General features: G+C 57.6%; 1 protein-coding gene across 1 annotated transcript in view; it reads left to right on the top strand.

The window, feature by feature from the left end:
* Positions 1–9,926, top strand: part of PARP1 (poly (ADP-ribose) polymerase 1) — a 44,833-nt gene extending 34,907 nt beyond the window's left edge. The window contains exons 13-26 of the mRNA XM_012730869.1: positions 128–498; positions 1,033–1,101; positions 1,286–1,418; positions 2,368–2,563; positions 3,349–3,477; positions 4,171–4,254; positions 5,231–5,353; positions 5,757–5,885; positions 6,489–6,587; positions 6,894–7,046; positions 7,534–7,661; positions 8,311–8,372; positions 8,855–8,969; positions 9,133–9,926. Of these exons, the coding sequence (XP_012586323.1) occupies positions 128–498; positions 1,033–1,101; positions 1,286–1,418; positions 2,368–2,563; positions 3,349–3,477; positions 4,171–4,254; positions 5,231–5,353; positions 5,757–5,885; positions 6,489–6,587; positions 6,894–7,046; positions 7,534–7,661; positions 8,311–8,372; positions 8,855–8,969; positions 9,133–9,214 (1,873 nt within the window). The 3' untranslated portion in view covers positions 9,215–9,926. The remainder of the gene's footprint in view (positions 1–127; positions 499–1,032; positions 1,102–1,285; positions 1,419–2,367; positions 2,564–3,348; positions 3,478–4,170; positions 4,255–5,230; positions 5,354–5,756; positions 5,886–6,488; positions 6,588–6,893; positions 7,047–7,533; positions 7,662–8,310; positions 8,373–8,854; positions 8,970–9,132) is intronic.
* Positions 9,927–21,815: the final 11,889 nt, after the last annotated feature.

Below are 21,815 nucleotides of genomic sequence, written 5' to 3'. Positions count from 1 at the left end.
GCCTGGCCGTGCCGGGGGCCGTACTGGCCGTCTCCTAGGCCAGGGAAGCGTCGTGTGTGCGCTGCAGGGTCGCTTTGCTGCACAGTGACCGTGAGCGCCGCGCTCCGCACAGGGCTGGCGTCCGCAGGGGCAGAGCCAGACACGCTGTGCAGGGGCAGGCCACGGGCAGGGCGCGGGGTCTGGAAGCAGCAGCCGGCGGGGCTGAGTCCAGTGTCGATCTCACCGCTCACCTTTGCTTTCCTTTCGATGGAGCAGAGGAAGTAGAAAAGATGAGCAAGAAGATGGAGGAGCTGAAGGGAGCCAACGTGCGGGTGGTGTCCGAGGGCTTCCTCCGGGACGCCGCCGCCTCCACCAAGAGCCTGCAGGAGCTGCTCTCGGCCCACGCCCTCGCCCCCTGGGGTGCTGAGGTGAAGGTGGAGCCCGTTGAAGTAATGGCCCCGAAAGGGAAGTCTGGGGGCGCGCTCTCCAAGAAGAGCAAGGGCCCCGTCAAGGAGGAAGGTGAGCCGCGGGTGACTGCTGCTGAGGGCCAGGAGCCAGGGATGCAGGTGGCCATGGCTGGCCGTGGGCTCTGGGCCTGCGAGTCTGCCTGGGTGGGGTCTCTGGGGTGCCCTGCAGTGTCTCTGGGTGCTGCCCAGGCCACTTTTCGATTCTCTGTTCCCTGGGCTCAAAATGACAGGGACTTCGGGGTGAAGGGAGGCGATACGCAGGGGCCTGTTGGCATATGACAGCAGTGGAGATGGCTCACGGGTTTTTTCCTCCGTTGCAGCTTTTCTTTTAAAGACTTATTTATGTGTGAAATTTGTGCATAAGGGGTGGGGGCGGTGAGGGGGCTCCCCAGAAACAAAGGGGTGCAGAACAGGCGGGTCTGCTGAGACACTGCTGAGGGGCAGCGGGGCGACCCGGAGGCCTGCCGCACCCTGTGGGTTATCGCCGCCGCAGCAGTGACAGCCTGAGGCTCAGCCCCTGGGCCGCCGGGGAGCCCCTTCCCCTTTTAATTTTTCTTATTTCCTGTTTACTTCTTCACCATTCAAGGGCTCAACAAATCTGAAAAGAGAATGAAATTAACCCTTAAAGGAGGAGCGGCCGTTGACCCCGACTCTGGTAAGCAGGAGAATGTGGGAGAGTGGGCCACGCCGCCGCCCTGTCCATCCGGGGGACTGGCTCCTGTCGCACCCCACCTGCGCACTCGTCTCCCGGGGCGCCCCTGACCGTCGGTGCCCGGGTGACGGGGGCCTGTGCCGCAGGCGACGCTGGGAGAGGAGCTTAGGGGCTTGGCTTCCGGCAGGTCTGGAAACGTCGGCGCACGTCCTGGAGAGAGGCGGGAAGGTGTTCAGCGCCACCCTCGGGCTGGTGGACATCGCCAGAGGGACCAACTCCTACTACAAGCTGCAGCTGCTGGAGGATGACCGGGAGAGCAGGTGCCTCGGGGGCAGGGCCCGGCCGCCAGGAGGGCTGCTGCCCGGGCCGCCCTGCTCGAGCGGCAAGCCCCGCGCTGGCCCAGCCCCCGGGGATTCTCTCTCAGAAAGCCCCGGTGTGCGCAGCCTGGGCTGAGACCGCGCGGGCTCCCCCCACCTCCTTAGCTTTTCCTCAGCTCTTTGGTTCTAAAATGAAAACCAGTTGCTCTGAGAGGAGTCTGGCTGGCTACTTAACCTGAAGAAATGGACTGTTACTGAGTTTATTTCTGACTTTTGTCAGAGATTTAAAAGGCAAAAACTGGCTCTCGATTTTAAAACATGACCTTTGGAAAACTAGATCTAATCATAGTGAAGAAGGAATTGAGATTTTGTCAACCTCTGCAAAGTAGGCAGGAAGTCCTGGCTTTCATCCTGACGCTGCGTGCAGTTGGGGTTTGTGCGAGGTCCCGACGGGGCTGTGTTCTGTGCGCCTTAAGCTGTGTGCACTACGACAGGCTGCCTGACCCCAAGCTGACAGCAGGCACCTAGAGCCTGGAGAGCGTGCGGCCTGTGCCCCGGGTGGACGAGGGCGGGAGGTGCCGGCCGTGTGTGTGTGGAGCCAGCCGCTTCCTGGCCACATCAGTAGTGTTCGTGGCCCCCTAGTGCCCACACCCCAGTTGCACCTGCTGTGTTTGGTGCAGAGAACCAAGGTCTGTAGTCCCCAGGATTCCTCCTCAGCCCGGCTGCCAGGCCTGTCCTTCGGCGCTATGCCGGGTGTTTACCAACACTTGAGCGCTTCGCCGGCTTGTCCTGCCTGATCCTTGCGGTCACGGGAGGTAACGAGGTGCCAGCTGTCGTGTCGCTCTGCGGCGTTTGACTTCCTTGCTCACCCACGTATACGGCAGGAGGGGAAGCTCACTCATGCCCCAGGAGCAGGCAGCCCCACGTAACGTCTGACCCCGTCCCCCGCCAGGTACTGGATATTCAGGTCCTGGGGCCGTGTGGGCACCGTGATTGGCAGTAACAAGCTGGAGCAGATGCCGTCCAAGGAGGACGCTGTCGAGCACTTTACGAAGCTATATGAAGAGAAAACGGGGAACGCCTGGCACTCCGAAAACTTCACCAAGCACCCCAAAAAGTTCTACCCTCTGGAAATTGACTATGGCCAGGTAAGCCCTTAGTGCTGTTACCCTGTTTAACCCTGGCACAAGGAGGACACCTGGTGCGCTCACCCGGCATTGCACGACGCTGTCAGGGTCAGGCACAGCCGACTGACTGCTCGTCTTCGCAAACTCCGCAGTAAGTGGAGCGCGTGCTTAGTAACTCACAGGACGAAAGCAGTATGGCCCTGAAGCCAGAACTGGACAGGGCATCACAGGCCAGCAGTGGGCCACAGCCCTGTGACATAAATGCAGAATCTCGGTGGAATAGCGGCAAGTTGAACTGAGCCATCTGTTGGGATTTGTGTGCTCTGACCAAGTGGGGCTCTCCCGGAGTGGGGTTGGCTCAGCATACAAAGCACACCAGTACATGGGAACACGAGCGGAGTAAAGATGAAGACCACGTGGTGGCAATAGGAGAAGAGCATTAAAGAAAGGGCAACTCCCTTTGTCCACAAACCCCCACAAAGTGGATCGTGGCCCTGGGTGAGGGCGTGCTAGGCCCGCGAGGGGACCGGTCTCAAGGGCCCTCTCACACAGCGGGGGTAGCGCACAGATTCCCTTAACCTGAGCTTCGGCCATAGCACCTGGTTCCTCATCAGGGTAGAGTTAGTGACGACATAAGCACGGGGTCTCTGTGCAGGCGAGGAGGTTAAGCCTCCCTGACTAACACTCACCCTTTTGCGCTGGTGGCTCTCCAGCCTGTATCCCTGATCCACAGCCAGGATCCGCCCCCAAATGTCACCACTCCTTGGCTTGGTTTGTTTGGGCCTCAACTATTTTTTCTCCCTAAGGATGAAGAGGCCGTGAAGAAGCTGACGGTTAACCCTGGCACCAAGTCCAAGCTGCCCACGCCGGTGCAGGACCTCATCAAGATGATCTTTGACGTGGAGAGTATGAAGAAAGCCATGGTGGAGTATGAGGTCATTGCAGTTCGTTGCTTTATCCTTGGGCCTTTACTGGGCTCCGTGTGGTTTTTTGTAAAAATTTATTTATTTACTACACAAAACTGGAGTATAGGCCAGAGGTGCAGGGGTGTAAGAGAAGAGGACTCACCACAGACTGGGGAGCACGACAGACAGAATGACTAAAGCACACGGCTGAGGGGAGCAGCAGGGAGACAGGAGGGGTCTGCTGCGTCCTGGGGTCACCCCCTGGCCGGGGATGGAACTCGCGCAGGGGCTGCGGCGGCCTCACAGTGCTGTGCGTTAGCCGTTGCGCCACTAGGGAGGGCCCCGGGCTTGATGTTATGGCTGACGGCTCCTTCAGCCCCAGCACGGCGCAGGAACGCTGGGGCAGGGCACATGCTTTCTCGGGGGTCTCTGGCCCGTGAGACACGTGGTGTGCTGTGGAGAGCTGGCCCGGTTCGCCTGCACTGTCTCCGCCACGCTGGGGTGCATAGGTCTTGCAGAGTGACGAGCTTGCACAGTTGTGGGTAGGTGCGCAAAGAATGTGGGTGCGTGAAGAGGAAAGGGAGAGATGGGGGGCCTTTGTCGTTCATCTTCTTGAAAAACGCCCCGTGCCCCTGTGGCCAGCCGGTCGGGGCCCGGGCCTGCTCAGCTGCTGTCTCGTGTGCTGTGCTAGGCACTCAAGGCAAACCCCTGCTGTCCCCTCAGATTGACCTCCAGAAGATGCCGCTGGGGAAACTGAGCAAACGGCAGATCCAGGCGGCGTACTCCATCCTCAGTGAGGTCCAGCAGGTGAGCGACTGCCGAGCCACGCGGCGTCCAGTCCGCGGCGGCGTCCGCCTTCTCGTGACGGGCGGCCGGTGTTTTCGGCAGTTTGGTCGTCAGCTCCCTACAAGCTGGGCGAAGCGCTTGGTCCTCCCTACTTCGCAAACGTGTTGATTTTGTTTTGCATATGAGTTTATTCTCCAGTTAGGAGAAAACTGTCAAGGTGTCCCTGCTTTGACTCGTGCTCCCTGAGCCCCGAGCCGCACCTGGGTGGGTGCAGGTGGAGGTGTGCCCGTGCAGAGACGGGGCTCAGGTGACTGGGGCCGAGCGCCCTTCTGGCTGCTCTGGAGAAGGGGCCCTGAACCCTGGGGGCCAGTTCTGGCTGCCCTGGGGGCGGGCTTGAGTCTCCGTCAGTACGGGCGGCTGCAGCTCAGCGCGCCTCATGGGCCTGAGGGGACACTAGGGTGGCCGTGGTGGCCGTGGGGCTCCCCACCTACAGGTGCCAGCCAGGTGCCGCCTCCCCCATGCCCCCCTTCCCCGTGTGTTCACGGGGAGCCTTCAGTGCTGAGGGACTGGCTGGGGGGTCGTAGTCGGGGTTAGCCTTGCTGCACCTGGCAGCCTGGATGGAAAACTTCCAGGTGCAAGAAAAATGAATTCTCTGCATTAAAGATGGGGGGACAGAGGTGGAGATTTTGCACCACGGGGTCTCTTTCCCTTAAGCGTTTTGTCATGAAAAGTTTTGGAAAGTTTTCACAGCAGCATGAACCCACCACCTAGACGCTATATTCCATTCTGCAGAGCAGGGACCGGGGGGGGCAAGGGTTGTCATGAATTCACTCTAGTGTGAATTCAGGGGGGTGGCGCCCCTGGACGGTGCTCTGAGAGTTCCCGTCACTGGCTACCTCTGAACCCCGCCGCAGTGCCCACCCTCCTGGGAAGAAGGCCCAGCCACCGCTGGGCACTGGGAGCGGCCGCCTCAGTCCGTGCCTTCTGGCCCCTTCAGGCCGTGTCCCAGGGCAGCAGCGACGCCCAGATCCTGGACCTCTCCAACCGCTTCTACACCCTGATCCCCCACGACTTTGGGATGAAGAAGCCTCCGCTCCTGAACAACGCCGAAGGCGTGCAGGTAGCCACTGGGAGGGGCCTGGCCGCTACCCCGTAGAGCCTCTGACGCCAGTCGTGATCCGTGGGGCCGGGCCAGCGCTGGGAAAGCCGCCAGCGGCCCCTGTTTCTGAAGTGGGGTTCCAGCTACAGGACGTAAAGTGTGACTTGCGCTGCTGCTTTAGTCTGGAGAGGAGCATCGCCCTCCCCGCTGACCAAGAGGCCATGGGCCGGCCACTCCTGACCTGAGTGTGCATGAGGAGCACGCTCTTGGGTGGCCACCCATGCCCCCGCAGTGCCCCGGAACCCTGGGGGCGCTCCCTGCAGACAGCAGTGACAGGCTTTCCCTGACTGGGGGTCTGCCTGCAGGATTCTGTCCCCAAAGTAGCAAGTCAGTCTTCCTCGCTCAGCTCTTTCTTTTCCCTCAGGCCAAGGTGGAGATGCTGGACAACCTGCTGGACATTGAGGTGGCCTACAGCCTGCTCCGAGGCGGGTCTGACGACAGCAGCAAGGACCCCCTGGACGTCAACTATGAGAAGCTCAAGACTGACATTAAGGTACCAGGCTCTGCCCTGCTGCACCGTGCCCAGCCCTTTGCCAGGGCCACGGCCCTGAGACTCACCCGGGCCAGGAGCTCCTGAGAGAGCAGAGCGGCCCCAACCCCAGCAGGGAGCCTCCGGCAGCTCCCGGGGGGCTGCTGGTCATCTGGGGACCTTGGGGCACTTTGCCCGCCGGTGAGCCCCTTGTCTGCGAGGTGGGCTTCGAAGCCAGGGCCTCCATTTGGTGCAGACAGGTTTTTGAGGGGCCTGACCGGAAGGTTTTATTTTCCCTTAATATGATTGGATCTCTTTTTGGAGATCTGTGGTAAGAATTCCGGCGGTAGCATCCACCCCGCCTCGACACCGCTACCTGCCAAGGTTGCGCTTACAGTCTTGGCTGGGCGTCCTGTCCGGCCCGGCGGGCAGCTCCTTGTTCTCGAGCTCTCTGTCACAGAGCCCCGTGAGTCCAGTCCCGAGCTGGAAGACAAAAGACCCGCGATCCCGCCGTGACCGCCTTGCTGGAGCCGGTGCCCAGGGAGCTGGGCCTGGACGCGGCCCGGCCGGCCTGGCCTCCGCGCCTCCTGCGGTCTCCCGCCCCTGCTCACGCCGCCGCTCTTCCAGGTGGTGGACAAAGACTCCGAAGAGGCGGAGACCATCAGGAAGTACGTGAAGAACACTCACGCGACCACGCACAACGCCTACGACCTGGAGGTCGTCGATGTGAGCGCCCCCTCCCTGGCCCCGCGGCCTGTGTGCTCGGCGTCTTCCTGCCGCTCCCGCAGCGGGCAGACGAGCCGTGCGCTGAGCAGAAATTGCCAGTCTGCGGTTCTGGGGTGGCTTTTGAAAGGTCATTTCCCCCCAGAACCTTGATTCAGAGTGGGAAACGCCACCGAAGCCCAAAGCAAAGTGCCAGGGCTGCTCCCTGGCTCACGGTGTGAGCTCCGTGGGGCCTGCGGCCGGTCGTGGCCCGGCTGTGGGCGGTTGCTCGGCTTCCTTCAGCTCTCCTTCGTTTCCCGTCCCCCTCAGATCTTCAAGATAGAGCGTGAGGGCGAGAGCCAGCGCTACAAGCCCTTCAGGCAGCTGCATAACCGAAGGCTGCTGTGGCACGGGTCCAGGACCACCAACTTCGCCGGGATCCTGTCCCAGGGGCTGCGCATAGCGCCGCCGGAAGCGCCTGTGGTAGGTCCGGCCTGGGCGGGCTCGGAGGCGGCCCTGCGGTCGGCGGTCGTGTCCGCGGGGGACGTCCCTGCAGCCCTGGCGAGCACGTGCGCACTCCCTGCTATGGCGGGAAGGCTTGTGTCCACGTGTGAACAGCCCCGTGGCCGGGCGCAGGGGCGGCGGCGGCGCTTGCTGGACCGTAGAAGTGACCCTCAGAGCCGGCTCTTCGGGCCCTTCTCTGTGGTGGCAAGCAGGGAGCCGGCGCTGGGGCCCTCGCCCTCGGGGAGCGTGCCCTCGCCGGCGCGGCCTCCGCAGCGGTCCATGAGGCTCTTGCCCAGCCCGTGGGGGCTGGACGGCCTGGCCCCTTACCAGCCCAAGCCTCGGCGCCCCGTGCTGGGCTGGCGGCGGGCACGGCGCCGAGCGGGCAGTCCACCCTGCTCGGGGTTAGTGAGCGGGCAGCGCCGCCGGTGCCCGTCAGCACGGCTCTCTGCCCTTTCCAACCCTCCAGACGGGCTACATGTTCGGCAAAGGAATCTACTTCGCTGACATGGTTTCCAAGAGCGCCAACTACTGCCACACGTCTCAGGGAGACCCGATAGGCTTGATCCTGCTGGGAGAAGTTGCCCTCGGAAACATGTGAGTGAGGCTGGCCGCGGCCGCTGGCGCGTGCGGGTGCCTGGGGTGCGCTGCGAGGACCCCCTGGCTGGGGAGAGCCCGGGACTTCTGTGCCCTCGGCCAGGCCGCGCCCGTGAGGGGTGGCGAGCAGAAGCCAGTTCGGACGAGCGAGCGAGGTGAAGACCGTCGTGCTCACAGAGCCCGAGGACCCCCGGGTCTCGGACTGGCCGTGCCCGTTCTTTGTCCGCTCTGTGACCGGTCGGCTAAGCGGCGTAAAGGGCCAGGCCACCCCGCCACCCCTGCTGGTGGTGAGCTCTTACTGTGACCTCAGCGGGGGCCAAATGGAATCTTGCTCCCGCTCCACGTCCCCCACAGAGAAATCGTGGCCCGGTTTGGATGGACCGTCCGTCTGGGTCGCGTCACCTGTAACTGGCCTGTAGTAGCCGGAGGGAGGGCCCGGGGGCTGTGCAGCACACAGGAACCTCCCAGGCAGCCTCCCTGAGCAGGGCTGCCCTTGCCAATGGCCCTTAGCAGGGACCAGTGGCACAAGCTCTGCTCAAGAAGATTCGCTCCTTCCCCTTCTGACTCCGGGACGGGAGGGGACGGGAGGTGGACGGGCCCGTGGGCGTCCGCTCTCTGACTGGCTGGGCCGCTGGGCCTCTCTGACCAGGTATGAACTGAAGCACGCTTCGCACATCAGCAAGCTACCCAAGGGCAAGCACAGCGTCAAAGGTACGGTGTCTTCGGAGCCGCTGCGCGCCGGGGGCACGGGCAGAGGGCTGCTCCCCAAAGGTGGCCTCCCTGTTGCTAGCTGCCAGGGCTTGGACATGTCACGCCACTCCCGGCTGTGCTAGTGACCTGTGTGCCGCTGAGTCGCGGCCCAGCGCCGGGAGCGCCGTGGGCTTGAGCTCTAACCCAGCACTTGCTCTGCGGCCGAGGGGCCTCTTCCCGGGCGTGTGGGGGAGAACCTCCGGGGGGCCCCAGGTCGAAGCGACTGCTTTGGGCGCTGCTCGGCAGACGTGTCCCGGCAGGGGGATAGCCGCCGGTCCTCAGGCGAATTAAGGTGACGCCTGACACCTGAGGACTCAGTGCAGTAGGCTGCAGCCTCGGCTCGGGAAGGGTCGCGTGGGACCCTGTGTCTGCGAGAGGAGCACACCGACCCCCCGTGAAATACAGCACCGGGAGTATTTTCGACACCTGTCACCGCTTTACAGGTTTGGGCAAGACTACCCCTGACCCTTCGGCGAGTGTTACTATGGACGGTGTAGAGGTTCCCCTGGGAACCGGGATCCCCTCCGGGGTGAACGACACCTGCCTCCTGTATAACGAGTATCCTTTCCCTTGTAAGGGAGCGTGCGAGCCACTCACTGGTGACCCCCGGAGGCCCCCTTGGGGAGTGCTTCCTGGGGGGCGCCCTGTCCGCCAGGTGGGTGTGGGGGTGGCGTCCTTTGCCCTTGGGGCCCTCTTCTTCCTTGACTCGCTCCCCCTCCAGATACATCGTCTACGATATTGCTCAGGTAAATTTGAAGTATCTGCTGAAGCTGAAATTCAATTTTAAGACGTCCCTGTGGTGAGCGCGCCACGGCCAGGTGGCCGCTGGCGGCTGCGAGACGCCTACACGCGGCGCTCCGACCCCGCAGCGCCCCGCAGCGCCGTCTCGGTCTCCGGGGGCTCCAGATGAACACTGGTCACCTTAGCCACTTTCCCTCCCTTCCCAGGCCCTTGTTTGTGTTCGTTGGGGTGGGGCTGTTTCTTTCCCTGCCCTGTGGGCCTGCCAGGCGCCATGGGGAAGTTGGGGAGAGGTGTTTGTTTGCTAGACTAGTGCTGTGGGAAGCGCCCTCGGCCCAGGCGCCCGCCTTACTGGTCTCCCCGGCGCGGGAGAGAGCTTCACCCTATTTTCATCCTTAGTTTCGATTTTGGAGAAATGTTAAGCCTTTATATTGAGGTTAAAAATAAAAACTAATTTCATACTATTTAGGTTTTCTTTTTTTATTTTGCATTTCTTGTTAGCCCTTTTAGTGGTTTTTGTTCTGTTCTGTTCTGTTTTGTTGGTGAGGGTCTGAGGAGACCAGAAGGAGCTCCAGCACCTGCTCACTCTCAGAAACAAAGTGCTTTCCTTCCCAGACACACGAATGTGGGGCTCTCGGGATGTTCAGGATGCAGTAAATTAAAACTGCACTTGAAGTTCTTGACTTTCCTATGAGCTGTTTTGTCTTCCAGTTAAAATTCGCTGCACCCCCAAGGGCTACTGCTGACTCAATTAAAGTGGAGGCGGCTCTGTTGGTGTCGGTGTGTTGCTTTCTTTCTGGCTACAGGCCTGCTCCATCCTCACAGCACAGCATGCGTAAAGGCTGCAGGGGCCGGGGCCGAGTCCGGGGGCCCCAGTGGGCAAGCCCCAGGCTGCCACTTCAGCACTCAGAGGTGCTCCGGTCAGCTTGTCACGTCCTGAGGAGCGTGTGCAGCCGAGAGGACATTGGCCTTCAGCGTCCCCGAAGGCCAGGCACTCCTTGCCTCCTGTGGAAGGGAAGTGGGAAAGAAGGCGAGGGCAGGCCACAGTGACCTCAAACCTGACGCTCCCCTGGGTGTTGGTGGGGACAGGACGGGCCCCATCACGGATGGGAGAGCAGAGCCACGTTTGAGGGCCACAGCGGCAGTGCGGCGTGCGCACGGCTGCATCCTGCAGCCACAGGCCTGAGGCCGCCCAAACCCAGGTTCAGGCGTCCGCGCCCTGCAGAAACTCCGGGGAGCCCGCGGCTTCCGGGGTGTCGCGGCTTCCGTGAAGCCGTCGTTGCTCTGGAGCCGGACTCTCCTGTCACCAGCTCTGCAGCGCGGCTCGGGCTCCCCGGGTCCCGCGGGCTGAGTCCTCACTGCTTATCGGCCAGAGGATGGCAGTTACCTCACGGTGCCTGATTAAACGAGGTATTTTTAGGTTGGCGTGATTGCTTGACAGGCCCGGCACCCAGGCTGATCGAAACGGATTTCCTTCTTAAAGGGAAATACCCACTTCTCAGTCCGCGTTCTCGTGAAACCCCATCGTTGTTTTCACACTCACGTTTTGGTTTGCTTTTTCAAAAATTCAGGCCGTGTCAGGGCAGCACCTAAAAAGCGTGCAGGTAAAACTAACGCCCCTGCCCAGGCTGGGTCTCCGCCTGGAGGTGCCCTGGAGGCGCTTCACGGGTTCAGTCCCCGCCCGCAGGTGACCCCCAGGGCGCTGCAGACCTCCCTTACCCGCCCGCTGCCCCCTCAGCAGTGTGCTGGCTAGTTGGCCTGTTCTGCTCCCCAGTCTGTCTCCGGGGAGTCCTCACCCACACATCTCTGGCCTGTACCCCAGTTCTGTATGCACAAATAAATCTTAGGAAAAAATATTGTCCCCGCGGGGATTACAATTGAGATGGGGGGAAAAAATGTACAAAATGATACAAAAATATACCTGTTATAAAATAAAAAATATACATATTGTCCCCTAAGACGCAACAGTGGTTCCCCTGACGTGGGGCAGGGGCGGCCCCTGCTGTCTGGGTTCCTCCCTAGCAGGCGGCACTGAGTCCCCGGCCAGACTAGAAGGCCACACTGCTGGTGGGAAGTGTCGAGCCCAGGGGCCCTACGCACTTAGCTCTCTAGCTCTCGCGTGGCCAGCAGGAGAGCGCATGGGGGGACAGGAGCCCAAAACTGACAGACCGCGGAGCCCTCGGCCAGGTGAGGGCTTGGGTCAGCCGCGGTTCTGCTGAGGGCAGAAGTGAGGGGTGGACAGAGGGCAGTTACAGGTAACGGCTTTGCGGTTCAGTTGTAGAAACAAGGGTTGAAGCAAGCAGCTAACTGGCCACAGGTGAGCCAAGTCTGGGATCTCTGGTGAGGTCAGAGCCTCGGTGTCCGAACCTGGAGTCCTGCTTCCATACGTGGCTCCCTGCTGTAGGTTTCTGTTTGTCCCCCAAACCCCTACCCTGTAGTTCAGCCAACTCTAAACGGGTACTGCTGTCCCCTTCTGGAAAAGAAGGGGTCCGATTTGGAGGGAAACAGGGTTCAGGAGCAGAGGAGCAAACCTCCCCAAGTTGCTGGGGTGTCTGAGCCACGGCTTCCCACTGTCTGGCCCCTTTATCTTACTTTATTTTAAAGATTTGTTTAGGGCGTTTCCTGGTGGCGCAGCGAGTTAAAGCACAGCACTGTGAAGCTCACTGCAGCCACTTCAGCGTGAGTTCGATCCCTGGCCAGGGAGCGGTCCGCAGGGCATAGCAGACCTCTCCTGTCTCCCCGCTGCTCCCCTCAGCAGTGGGTTTCAGCAATCTGCCTGGCCTGCTCCCCACTGGTGAATCTTCCCCTGCCCTGCACCTCTGGTCTGTACCCCAGTTCTGTGTGCATAAGTAAAATAAATAGATGCAGAGTAGGGCACACGCCCAGGTGGGGGGGGGGGTGAGAGGCTTCACCAGGGACAGAGCAGAGAGCAGAACAGGCAAATCCACAAGGTACACTGCTGAGGGCTCAGTGGCCGCGCCCTGTGGTCATGCCTGCGGTCACTCCCTGCCCTGGGATTGAACTCGTGCTGCAGTGGCTGCAAAGTGCTGCGCTTCGTCCCGTTGTGCCACCAGGGAGGCCCACCTGGGCCCTTGAACCAGCCCTCTTCAGCCTGAGCCCTGCAGTCTTCTGGTACCCACCTCTGAGTTGTTCTGAGGACATCGGCGCTAATCCCCATAAAGCACTTGATAAGCCCCAAGGCGCATCTCAGCCATGATTGCTTAAGTCCCAGACAGTGACTTTGCTGGGGTTGGAGTCTGTAAACAGCAAGGTCCAGCTTGCGTAAACAAACAAAAACAGCAAGAAACAGGATAGATGCAAAGGCCCCTGACTGGGGAAGAAGAGTCCTGGGCGCCGAGGGGAGCTGTGTGCCCGACTGGCCGTCTGGGACGCCCGTGACCACGCCGCTCCCGAGCGCGGCTTCCTTCTCCCTGTCCAGTCCACCTCGTCTGCAGAGACCGGCCTCCGACTCTGCTCCCCCGGTTCCAGCCCCACCTCCAGCAGGCCTGCTGGGACTCAGAATAGCCCAGCTGCTGTCTCAGCAGATGGCCAGGCTAATTTTAGCCACGTGCCACTCACCCAGGGGCCGAGCTGGGCTTTTCAGATCTGAGAAAGCCAGGGTGAGCCCTTGATTGAGAGCCAAGAGCCGAGCTTTGAGGGGTGACCCATGCTTCTGGGTATCACTTCACAGGGAGTGCGGAAACACAGTTTTTAAAGGATTTGGTTTCTCTGAACCAACAAGTCCAAGCTGTAGAACTGGCAGGCCGGCCAGCATGTGGGTGCGGACGACAAACGGGGACAGCGAGCAGCAGGAGCGGTTCCCTCCTGCCGGCCTTGTTCTCCCCGCCGGCCGGCGGCCAGGCCCCGGCGCCGCCTCGCACTCACCGCGCACTGCCCTTTGGAGCTGGGCTTGAGGCGGCGAGACTGGACAACAGATGCCCAAGAACCACGCCAGTGCAGCACGGAGAAGCCCGCGGTGCTGACGGAGGCCCAGAGCGGCCAGAGGCTGCGGCTGGCCCCAGGCAGGCCGGAGCCGAGCAGGTGGGGAGCCCCCCCGTGGCCTCCAGGACGACGGCGCTCGCCCCGCCTTTTACAGACGCCCCCACAGCGGTACCCGCCCAGCGTGGCTGGCAGAACTGCGGCCAACCTGTCTTTGCCTGTCTGTAGGCTGTGACTAGTCACCGCAAGAGAGGAGCAGACTCTAGTTCACAGTCTTCTAAGCCGATGCGAGGTGGCATCAGAAACGGTCAGGCTGTTCTCCGCTCTGCACTGTCAAAGAGGAAAGCGGCGCCCCCTGGCGGCGCAGCGGGTTAGGACGCAGCGCTGCGAGCTGGCCGCAGCCGCCTCAGTGCGAGTTCGATCCCCGCCAGGGGGTGACCCACAGGGCGCGGCAGACCCCTCCTGACGTGCCCGCTGCTCCCCTCAGCAGTGGGCTTCGCCAATCTGCCTGTTCTGCTCCCCACTCTGTCTCTGGTGAAGCCTCTCGTCACCCTGCATCTCTGGCCTGTACCCCAGTTCTGTATGCACAAATAAATAAATCTTTGAAAAAAAAATTTTTTTAATTCAGATCTCTGCTGCCACCGTCTGCAGGCCTGGGATGACCCCTGTTCAGACAAACTGGCTCCCAGAGAAGGTGCTGGGAGACCGCGCAAGCTAGACGGCTCGCTGGAGACACGGCCGGGAGGTGGGTCCCAGGGGGTCTACCCCCGCCTGAAGCCACCTCTGTGGCCTCCCTCCTGCCTCTTGAAAAATATGCAGGCCTTCCAGGGCCGGCTTACGGACCAACGCCCGTTCCCGATCCCGGTTCTCCCTGAGTCTGAAACCAACCGGGAAGCTAAATAGAGCGAGACCGGCCTCTGCCGCGCTGGGAGGAAAGCCAGGCTCCCTCGGGCCCGGGGAAGACCTAGATTATTGTAGCCGCTCTGTTTGACCTGTCTTGCTAGAAAATTTTGAGACATCATAGTGTTTGAACTGCTGATCCTTTTTTTTCTTTCTTTTTTAAAGTTCCTATTTGTTTTTTTTTTCTTCAGATTTATTTATTTATGCATACAAAACTGGGGTACAGGCCAGAGGTGGGTGTTTGAGAAGGTCCAGCAGAGACAGAGCGGGGAGCAGAACAGGCCCATGGATGAAGCACACTGCTGAGGGGAGCAGCGGGCAGGTCAGGAGAGGTCTGCCATGCCCTGTGGGTCCCTCCCTGGCCGGGGATCGAACTCGTGCTGCAGGGGCTGTGTACGGCTTCACGGTGCTGCACTCTGACCTGTTACACGACAGGGAGGCCTGGAGCTGGAAGGAGACTTTAGGGTATTACCTCAGGGACTCCAGAATCTGAAAACTCAACGGCCGCACAAGTTCAGTCCCAGTCACTCTGGGGAGTGATCCAGAGGGTGCAGCAGACTCCTCCTGTCTCCCCGCTGCTCCCCTCAGCAGTAGACTTCGTAGGTTGGCCTGTCCTGCCCCCTCTCTGTCTCTGGTGAATCCTTTCACCCCTCCCCCACTGTTTCTCTGGCCTGTACCCCAGCTCTTGTGTGCATAAATAAATAAATCTTAAAAAAAAGTGAAGGGTGAGTAGGTGGGTGTGAGCATATGGCCAGGCCCGGCCTGCCGGCCCCACACCCCATACTGGCATGAAGAGCCTGTGGCCAGTGGTGGTCCATGAGGCACGAGGGGAGGCTGACCAGTGGCCACAGAAGAGGTCCTCCCTGAGGGGCTGTGAGGGGGTGCGCATTCCTTGTCTGGGTCGGTTGCCACGAGAAGAACAATCCGCAGAAAAGCTGATGCGCTCAGGAAGGCAGGTGAGGACAGAGAGCGCCCTAGCACCCGACGACCCCCCAAACCACCCCCGCCAGCCAGAGCGGGCTCCTCCAGGAGTCACTCCCTGGGACCAGCAGTCTGCCTCGTTTAGAGAGCGGCTGTGTTCTGCAGCATAACCAAGAGGTCAAGAATGTCAACATGGGCCTCCCTGGGGACGCAGCGGGAGTTGGATCCCCACCTGCCCCGGAGGTGACCCCCAGGGCACGGCAGACCTCTCCTGTCTCCCCGCTGCGCCCCTCAGCACTGTGCTTCCTCCATCTGCCTGTTCTGCTCCCCGCTCTGTTTCTGGTGAAGCCTCTCACCTCTCTGCACCTCTGGCCTGTACCCCAGTTCTGTGTGCACAAATAAATAAATCTTTAAAAAAAAAAAAAAAAAAAAAAAGGTCCTCCCTGGCGGCGCAGTGGGTTAAAGCCCAGCACTGAAAATCTAAAGCTGCTTCCACATGAGTTCGATCCCTGCCTGCCCCGGAGGTGACCACATGGCGTGGCAGACCCCTCCTGACCCGCCCGCTGCTCCCTTCAGCAGTGGACTTTGTCGATCTGCCTGTTCTGCTCCCCACTCTGTCTCTGGTGAAGCCTCTCACCGCCCCTGAGCCTCTGGTCTGTACCCCAGTTCTGTGTGCATAAATAAATAAATCTTTAAAAAAAAAAAAAAGCATTGTCATTATAAGGGACCTGACAGTGTTTTAAGGGAGAGGTGTGTGTGTGTCCTTCCACTTAGGCACCTCCCCCAGGGAACAGACATGTGAAGAGCAAATGAAACAGAACAGGAGGGCAGAGGAGAGGAGGCGAACAAAACACCGAGAGCTAAATATAGACAAAAATCCATACGCCTAGTTTGGGCGGAAATTATGCTTTAGAAGAGGAATTAGAATGACACAGGAAGAAATCAAGTTGCCAGATACCTTCACGTTTAAAGTGCTGATGATTCCGTGGAGTTGTGATAGGGTTTGCTGAACACAGAGGCCCAGGAAAGGACCAGAACTAAAGAACAAGGGTAGTGGAGAAGAACACGTTCCAGGACGGGGTGGGAGCTGTGACTGCACGCGTCGCATTAAGTCCTTGCTGTGGGCTTGCTCCCGCGGTGGCAGTGAATTCCAGCACATGCTCGCACGCCACAGATACTGGCTGAACTAATGAGGGGCAAATGGTTGGTCAGTGCTGTGTGTCTCCGGAACGCGGAGAAAGAAAAATGAAGCAGTCACTAGAGTGGTTTCGGGAAGGGCCCTGGAATACCGGAGCTGCGTCTCGAAGTCACAGGGGCCGGGATCGAACTCGCGCTGCAGCGGCTGTGGCCAGCTTGCAGGGCTGCGTCCTGACCCGCTGGCCTGTCTGGACGACAGCACCTTGTTTCCTTTGGAGGGACTGTTTCCAGTCACAGGGCAAAACGCCTGCAGAGGAAAGGCCAAGTTCGCACCTTCCCACGTAGCCACTTGGAAAATGCCAACGTGAGAAAGGAAACCTTGGGAAGAATTACCTGTGCTGACCTCCAGCCCCTAAAGGGACACGCGTAAGTTCTGCGTTGTTGCTGTTGCCACTGGGCCCTTTGCCACCGCCAGAGTAGGCTCCTTATGACAAGACAGACACGTGGACAAGGCCTGAAACAATCACTGACGATTTTGATGAGCAACAGATTCAGTTTCTGGCAGTGACATGCATTCTTATTGATAAAAATGACAATAAAATCGGACCTAGAACTGAAATGAATTGTCACCTGCATGGAAGTGAGGAATGTTCATTTCATTAAACCTTAAGGATCTTACTCAGCATGGAAAGTAAGTGACAACTACAGCTAAGATGGAAACTTCCCTTCCCAGACTGCTTCACTAATACTTGCAGTTATCCATGGAGTCACCCAGGAGAATTTGAAGAAATTTATACCGTTGAAGGGGCCACCCTGGTGGCCTAGGGGTTAAGACCAGAGTGATCACAGGGCGCAGCAGACCTCTCCTGTCTCCCCGCTGCTCCCCTCAGCAGTGCATCTCAGTCGATCTGCCTGGTCTGCTCCCCACCCTGTCTCTCGTGAGTCCTCTGTCCTACACCCCAGTTCTTCTATGCAGAAATAAATAAGTAAAACCTTTTAATTAAAAAATGAGAAAGAAATGATACCACTGACGTAAGAATAGCACAAAGGTCTTTAAAAGCTGACTTAGGAATTCCCACAGAACGGGTTTCCCCAGAAGATGTTAATCATTTAACATGATTTACTACAGGGTCATTCTGATGGTAGTAGAGGCAAATATGAAGCTGATTACATTTTGTTGGTGGGGAAGATGGTAACTTTGGATCCAAATCCCAGTGAGATTAAAAGCCAGTGTTGGTGGGAGGGAAATGCACTGGACTTTGGTGATGACACACGGGTGATTTGGTGATGGGAAACCCATGGGAATTACAACTGAGATGGGAAAAGGCACAAAATGATATAAAAATAAACATATTATTAAATATAATATATAATAAAATGCCCCAAAAAAGAACTTCTGAGAAAAGCAGTCAGTGGTGAGATTAAGATAACTCCATGGTCTGGCATAATTGCACAGACTTTACATTGTGAGATAACTTTGTTTGAATCAAGATGTTGAATATGAGAAGTACACAGAACGTGAAAACGTAGCAAAGTGATGTGATAAGTGCTGTAAAACCTGTCCATAAGAAACTTAGAGTGATCAAAAGAGATTTAATTAAAAACCTGATGTCCTTTAGATCTTTTACGGTAGCCTCAGTCTTCACAGTCCTCCACCCCAGGATTTGATTTTGGTTTTGATTCAGCATTTTGCAGAGGGGATTTGACAACTTTGAGAGAAGAGTGCCAGAACCTTCCGCAGGACCACCGTGTTAGCCTTCCCTGGAACAGCAGCTCTTAGTCCTCAGGCCAAGGACCAAAGAGCGGACTTGGTTCCACCAACAATTTCTATTCTTGGGAACTAGAACAATGACCACCAGGGAGGGGTGTCCAGAGTCTCCCTCGATCTACTTGGTTTTGAGTTTTATTTTTCCCATTTTGAAATGGTTATTTTACCAGATTTCTTGAATATTTACGCTTGTTAGCAATCCAAAATAGTTACCTGAAGTTGGCTATTTTCCACTGGACCTACTTATAAGTCAGACGTGAGTCCATTTATTACCTTCTCCCTCTACCACTACATGCCCCAGCTTTATTATTTTTTTAAAGATTATTTGTGCACACAGAACTGGGGTACAGGCCAGAGGTGCGGGGGCAGTGAGAGGCTTCACCAGAGACAAAGTCTCTGGTGGAGACAAAGTCTCTGGGAACAGAGCTGGCAGACTGACGAAGTACACTGCTGAGGGGAGCAGCGGGCAGATCGGGAGAGGTCTGCTGGGCCACATGGGTCACTCCCAGGCTCGGGGATTGAACCCGCACTAAGGCAGCTGCAGTCAGCTTCTCAGTGCTGCGCTTTAACCTGCTGCACCACCAGGGAGGGCCCTTATATGCCCCAACTTTAAAGGAGGGTCTGTATGACCATTTCAGATTCTGTGTCCTATAGTCCCTGAAACGTCTGGGTAGGCTCCCCTCTCCTCAATGCACACCTGAACAGACCGCTTCCTTTGAGGAGTGGCCAAGAGTCCTTTCAGTGGACACGCTCTCCCCTAGCGTTGCAGGGACCGTCTTCCTCAGGACCCAGCCCCCTCTTCACGCAATGAATTCTAGACCTGAAATTTGACTCAGGTCTGGAAATGAAGCCAGGCATCACTGACTTTTTATTAGGGTGACTCCCTTGGGTTCCTCTTCCTCCAGTCCAGACTCGTTTTGATTGTAAACTTAAGCCACAATTATCGACCGTTTCTACTTGTGTATGTCCTCTGCGTGGTGACTCCCTGTGGCTGTCCCTCCAATATTACTGATTTTTAGGGTAAATTCAGTTCCCTGCACTCATTATTCTCAGCACCACCACCTGGCCACTATTGCGTTTTATTTTTTAAAGATTTTACTTATTTATTTTTGCCTAGCAGAACTGGAGTGCAGGCCAGAGGTGTTGGGGGTGAGAGGATTCACCAGAGTCAGAGCGGAGAGCAGGACAGGCAGATGGACTGAAACACACTGCTGAGGGGAGCAGCAGGGAGACAGGAGAGGTCAGCTGCGCCCTGGGGGTCCCTCCCTGGCGGGGGGTCAGACTAAAGCCATCGCAGTGGGTGATTGCAGTGGTAGTGCTGAGACTTAACCCCTTAAGCCCACCAGGGAGTCCCCCAAATGGTAGAATTTCCTTGTTTTCATGGCTAAATAATATTCCACCACATAATATAATATCACATGCTATACAAGTACAATACACTAGATAGAGAGCACTTAATGCACACTATATGTGTTACATACACGTCACATTTCCTCATCTGTTCATCAATAATCATGCAGACTGTTGCCATTTCTGAGCACTTGGCACCAGGACTGCTGTGAACAGGGGTGCAGCTGTCTCCTCGAGCTAGTGTAACTTCCTTCGGCTACATGCCCAAAGGGAGTTGCTGGATCATGCCGAGTCTCGCTGTTCCTTCCTCTACCAGTTACCACAGCAGTCCAGAAACTTCCACGTCATTCAGGGCAGCTCACTCTCCTCTGGGCTTCCTAAGAGTCACACTGGCTCTCCTTGAGATCCTTGCCAGGAGGTGAAGTCCTGTGTCCCAAGTCAGTGAATTCCTGCTCATCCAGTTTGAGACTCACAATCCCAGGACCTCCCTTGGTTCCTACTGACACCCTCTGGGAAGCTCCAAATGAATGCCGGAGCTCTTTACCAGGCCCCAAGGTCTCCACAGGTCGTGCTGGGATTGGACGCTAGCTCTCAGCCTGGCGGACAAGAGAGGGGGTGGGACTCCTGGGGAGAAATCTGTCACTTTGTCAGACAGGTTCTGCAGTGTCTTCCAGCCTGAGGGGCAGTGCTAGCTCTTAACAGTGGGCTGGGCACCGCTGCACTCTGAGAGCGTGGGGACATGCCCCAATGTCTCCCTTCCCTGTGCTGCGCGGTTGCCTCAGCTAGGGCTGACCGGAGTGCAGCAAGCCCGCACCGGCTAAGCATTTAGGTGTCTCCAGCTCAGGTGCACTAAATCTTGCATTTGCTCCTCAGCTGTGCCCGCTCCCCCTGGAGGCCAGAGGGCCTCTTTGGAAGCTCCAAAGAGCAGACCCAGGTGGTCTGGGAAGTTTTGTTTTGTTTCAAAAGATTTAGTTATTTATGCACACAAGAACTAGGGCACAGGCCAGAGGTGCAGGGGCTGAGAGGACTCCCCAGAGACAGAGCGGGGAGCAGGACAGGCAGATGGACTGAAACGCACTGCTGAGGGAGCAGCGGGCCGGAAAGGAGAGGTCTCTGCGCCATATGGGTCACCCCCGCGGCCACAGGTCGAACTCCTGCTGCAGGAGCTGCCAGTGGCTCCGGCCAGCTTCACAGTGCCTTGCTTTAACCCGCTGCGCCACCAGGGAGGGCCTGGTCTGGGGAGTCTTTTAACACAGTTTTTCCAGCACTCACAGGAAAGAAGGAGAGGGGGAGTTGCAATTAGTCCAAAAGTGGGAGGTATGGTGAGAGCAAGGTATGCATGACTAAAAGAGACCTCGGCCCCCCAAGAGAGGAAAATCCTTTAAAATCCTGCTGCTTTAGTGTGGGGCAACTCCCCCTTTCTGAGACTCCTGCGGTGCTCTGTCCCCTCATCGCCTAATGAACGATGTTGCTAGTTTATTCTGGTGCTTTGTGAACGTCTTTTCCTCCGAGATCCAAGGACCCTCGAGTGTCTTGGTCCCCAATAGAGCATCAGTCCGTCAGTAATGCCCAGCCAGTTCGCCACCGCCACAAGCAGTGTTTCTCCAATCCTTCAATACCTGAGTCATCAGGTGTGCAGGCATTTTCCTCCACTGGGCTATTTCCCCAGGATGCTAGAAGTGGCCTCTTTAGTGTCCTTGTGCCAGGCGTTACCCAGCCCCACATTCCACTTGGGATGGGGTCTTCTTGCCATGATGCAGTCCAAAACCCATTGTACTACCTTTTACACCACTTTTCCAGGTTTTCCCTAACACCTACTCTTCCACCTTGGTTCTCTGCTGCGAAGACAGGATCCAGTATGCAGAAGACAACCTGGGGGAAGATCAAGCAGAAGAAAGCAAGAGTATATGAGGACAGTCTCAGAGCACAGTGGGCGCCGGCACCTGTTAGGGGAGAGAAAGGGTTGCAGAGGAGAGCAGAAGCCTGAAGCCGCTGTCAGGATGTCTTGGCCACACCCAGGGGAGGCTGCATTCATTATGCTGTAATCACTTTATGTACTTAATTGCTGAAAGGTCCCACAGGACTCCAACAGTTTATACTCATTGTTTCTTTAGACTTCAGTGCCTATTCACAGCAAAATTGAGCAGAAGGTAGAGATCCCCCTCCCCCTCTCAAACACAGCCTTCCCTGTGTCAACATCTGCCAAAAGAATGGGACATTTGTTGTTTATTTATTTATTTTAGATATTTATTTATGCATACAAGAGCTGGGGTGTAGACCAGAGGCGTGGAGGGTGAGAGGATTCACCAGAGACAGAGTGGGGAGCAGAACAGGTAGACTGACTGAAATACACTGCTGAGGGGAGCAGCAGGGAGACAGGAGATGTCTGTTGTGCTATGTGGGTAGCTCCTGGCCAGGGTTCAAACTTGTGCTGCAGTGGCTGGCAACAGCTTCATTGTGCTAAGACTTAAGCCCTTCTACCACCAGGGAGGCCCTGCCAGTGATTTTAAATTAAGATAAGTAAAAAAAAAACTCTGAAAGTAAAGATTTTCTTTGTAACTTTTTTTAATTAGAAAAATTTAAAATATTTATTTATGCATACAGAACTGGGGTACAGGCCAGAGGTGCAGGGGTGGTGAGAGGATTCACCA

Source organism: Condylura cristata, unplaced genomic scaffold (assembly GCF_000260355.1).
Source record: "Condylura cristata isolate star-nosed mole 26May11 unplaced genomic scaffold, ConCri1.0 scaffold00029, whole genome shotgun sequence".
Taxonomy (NCBI): Eukaryota; Metazoa; Chordata; class Mammalia; order Eulipotyphla; family Talpidae; genus Condylura; species Condylura cristata.
The sequence above is the reverse complement of the archived record's forward strand: the minus strand, read 5'-3'. Positions and strand labels throughout refer to the sequence as shown.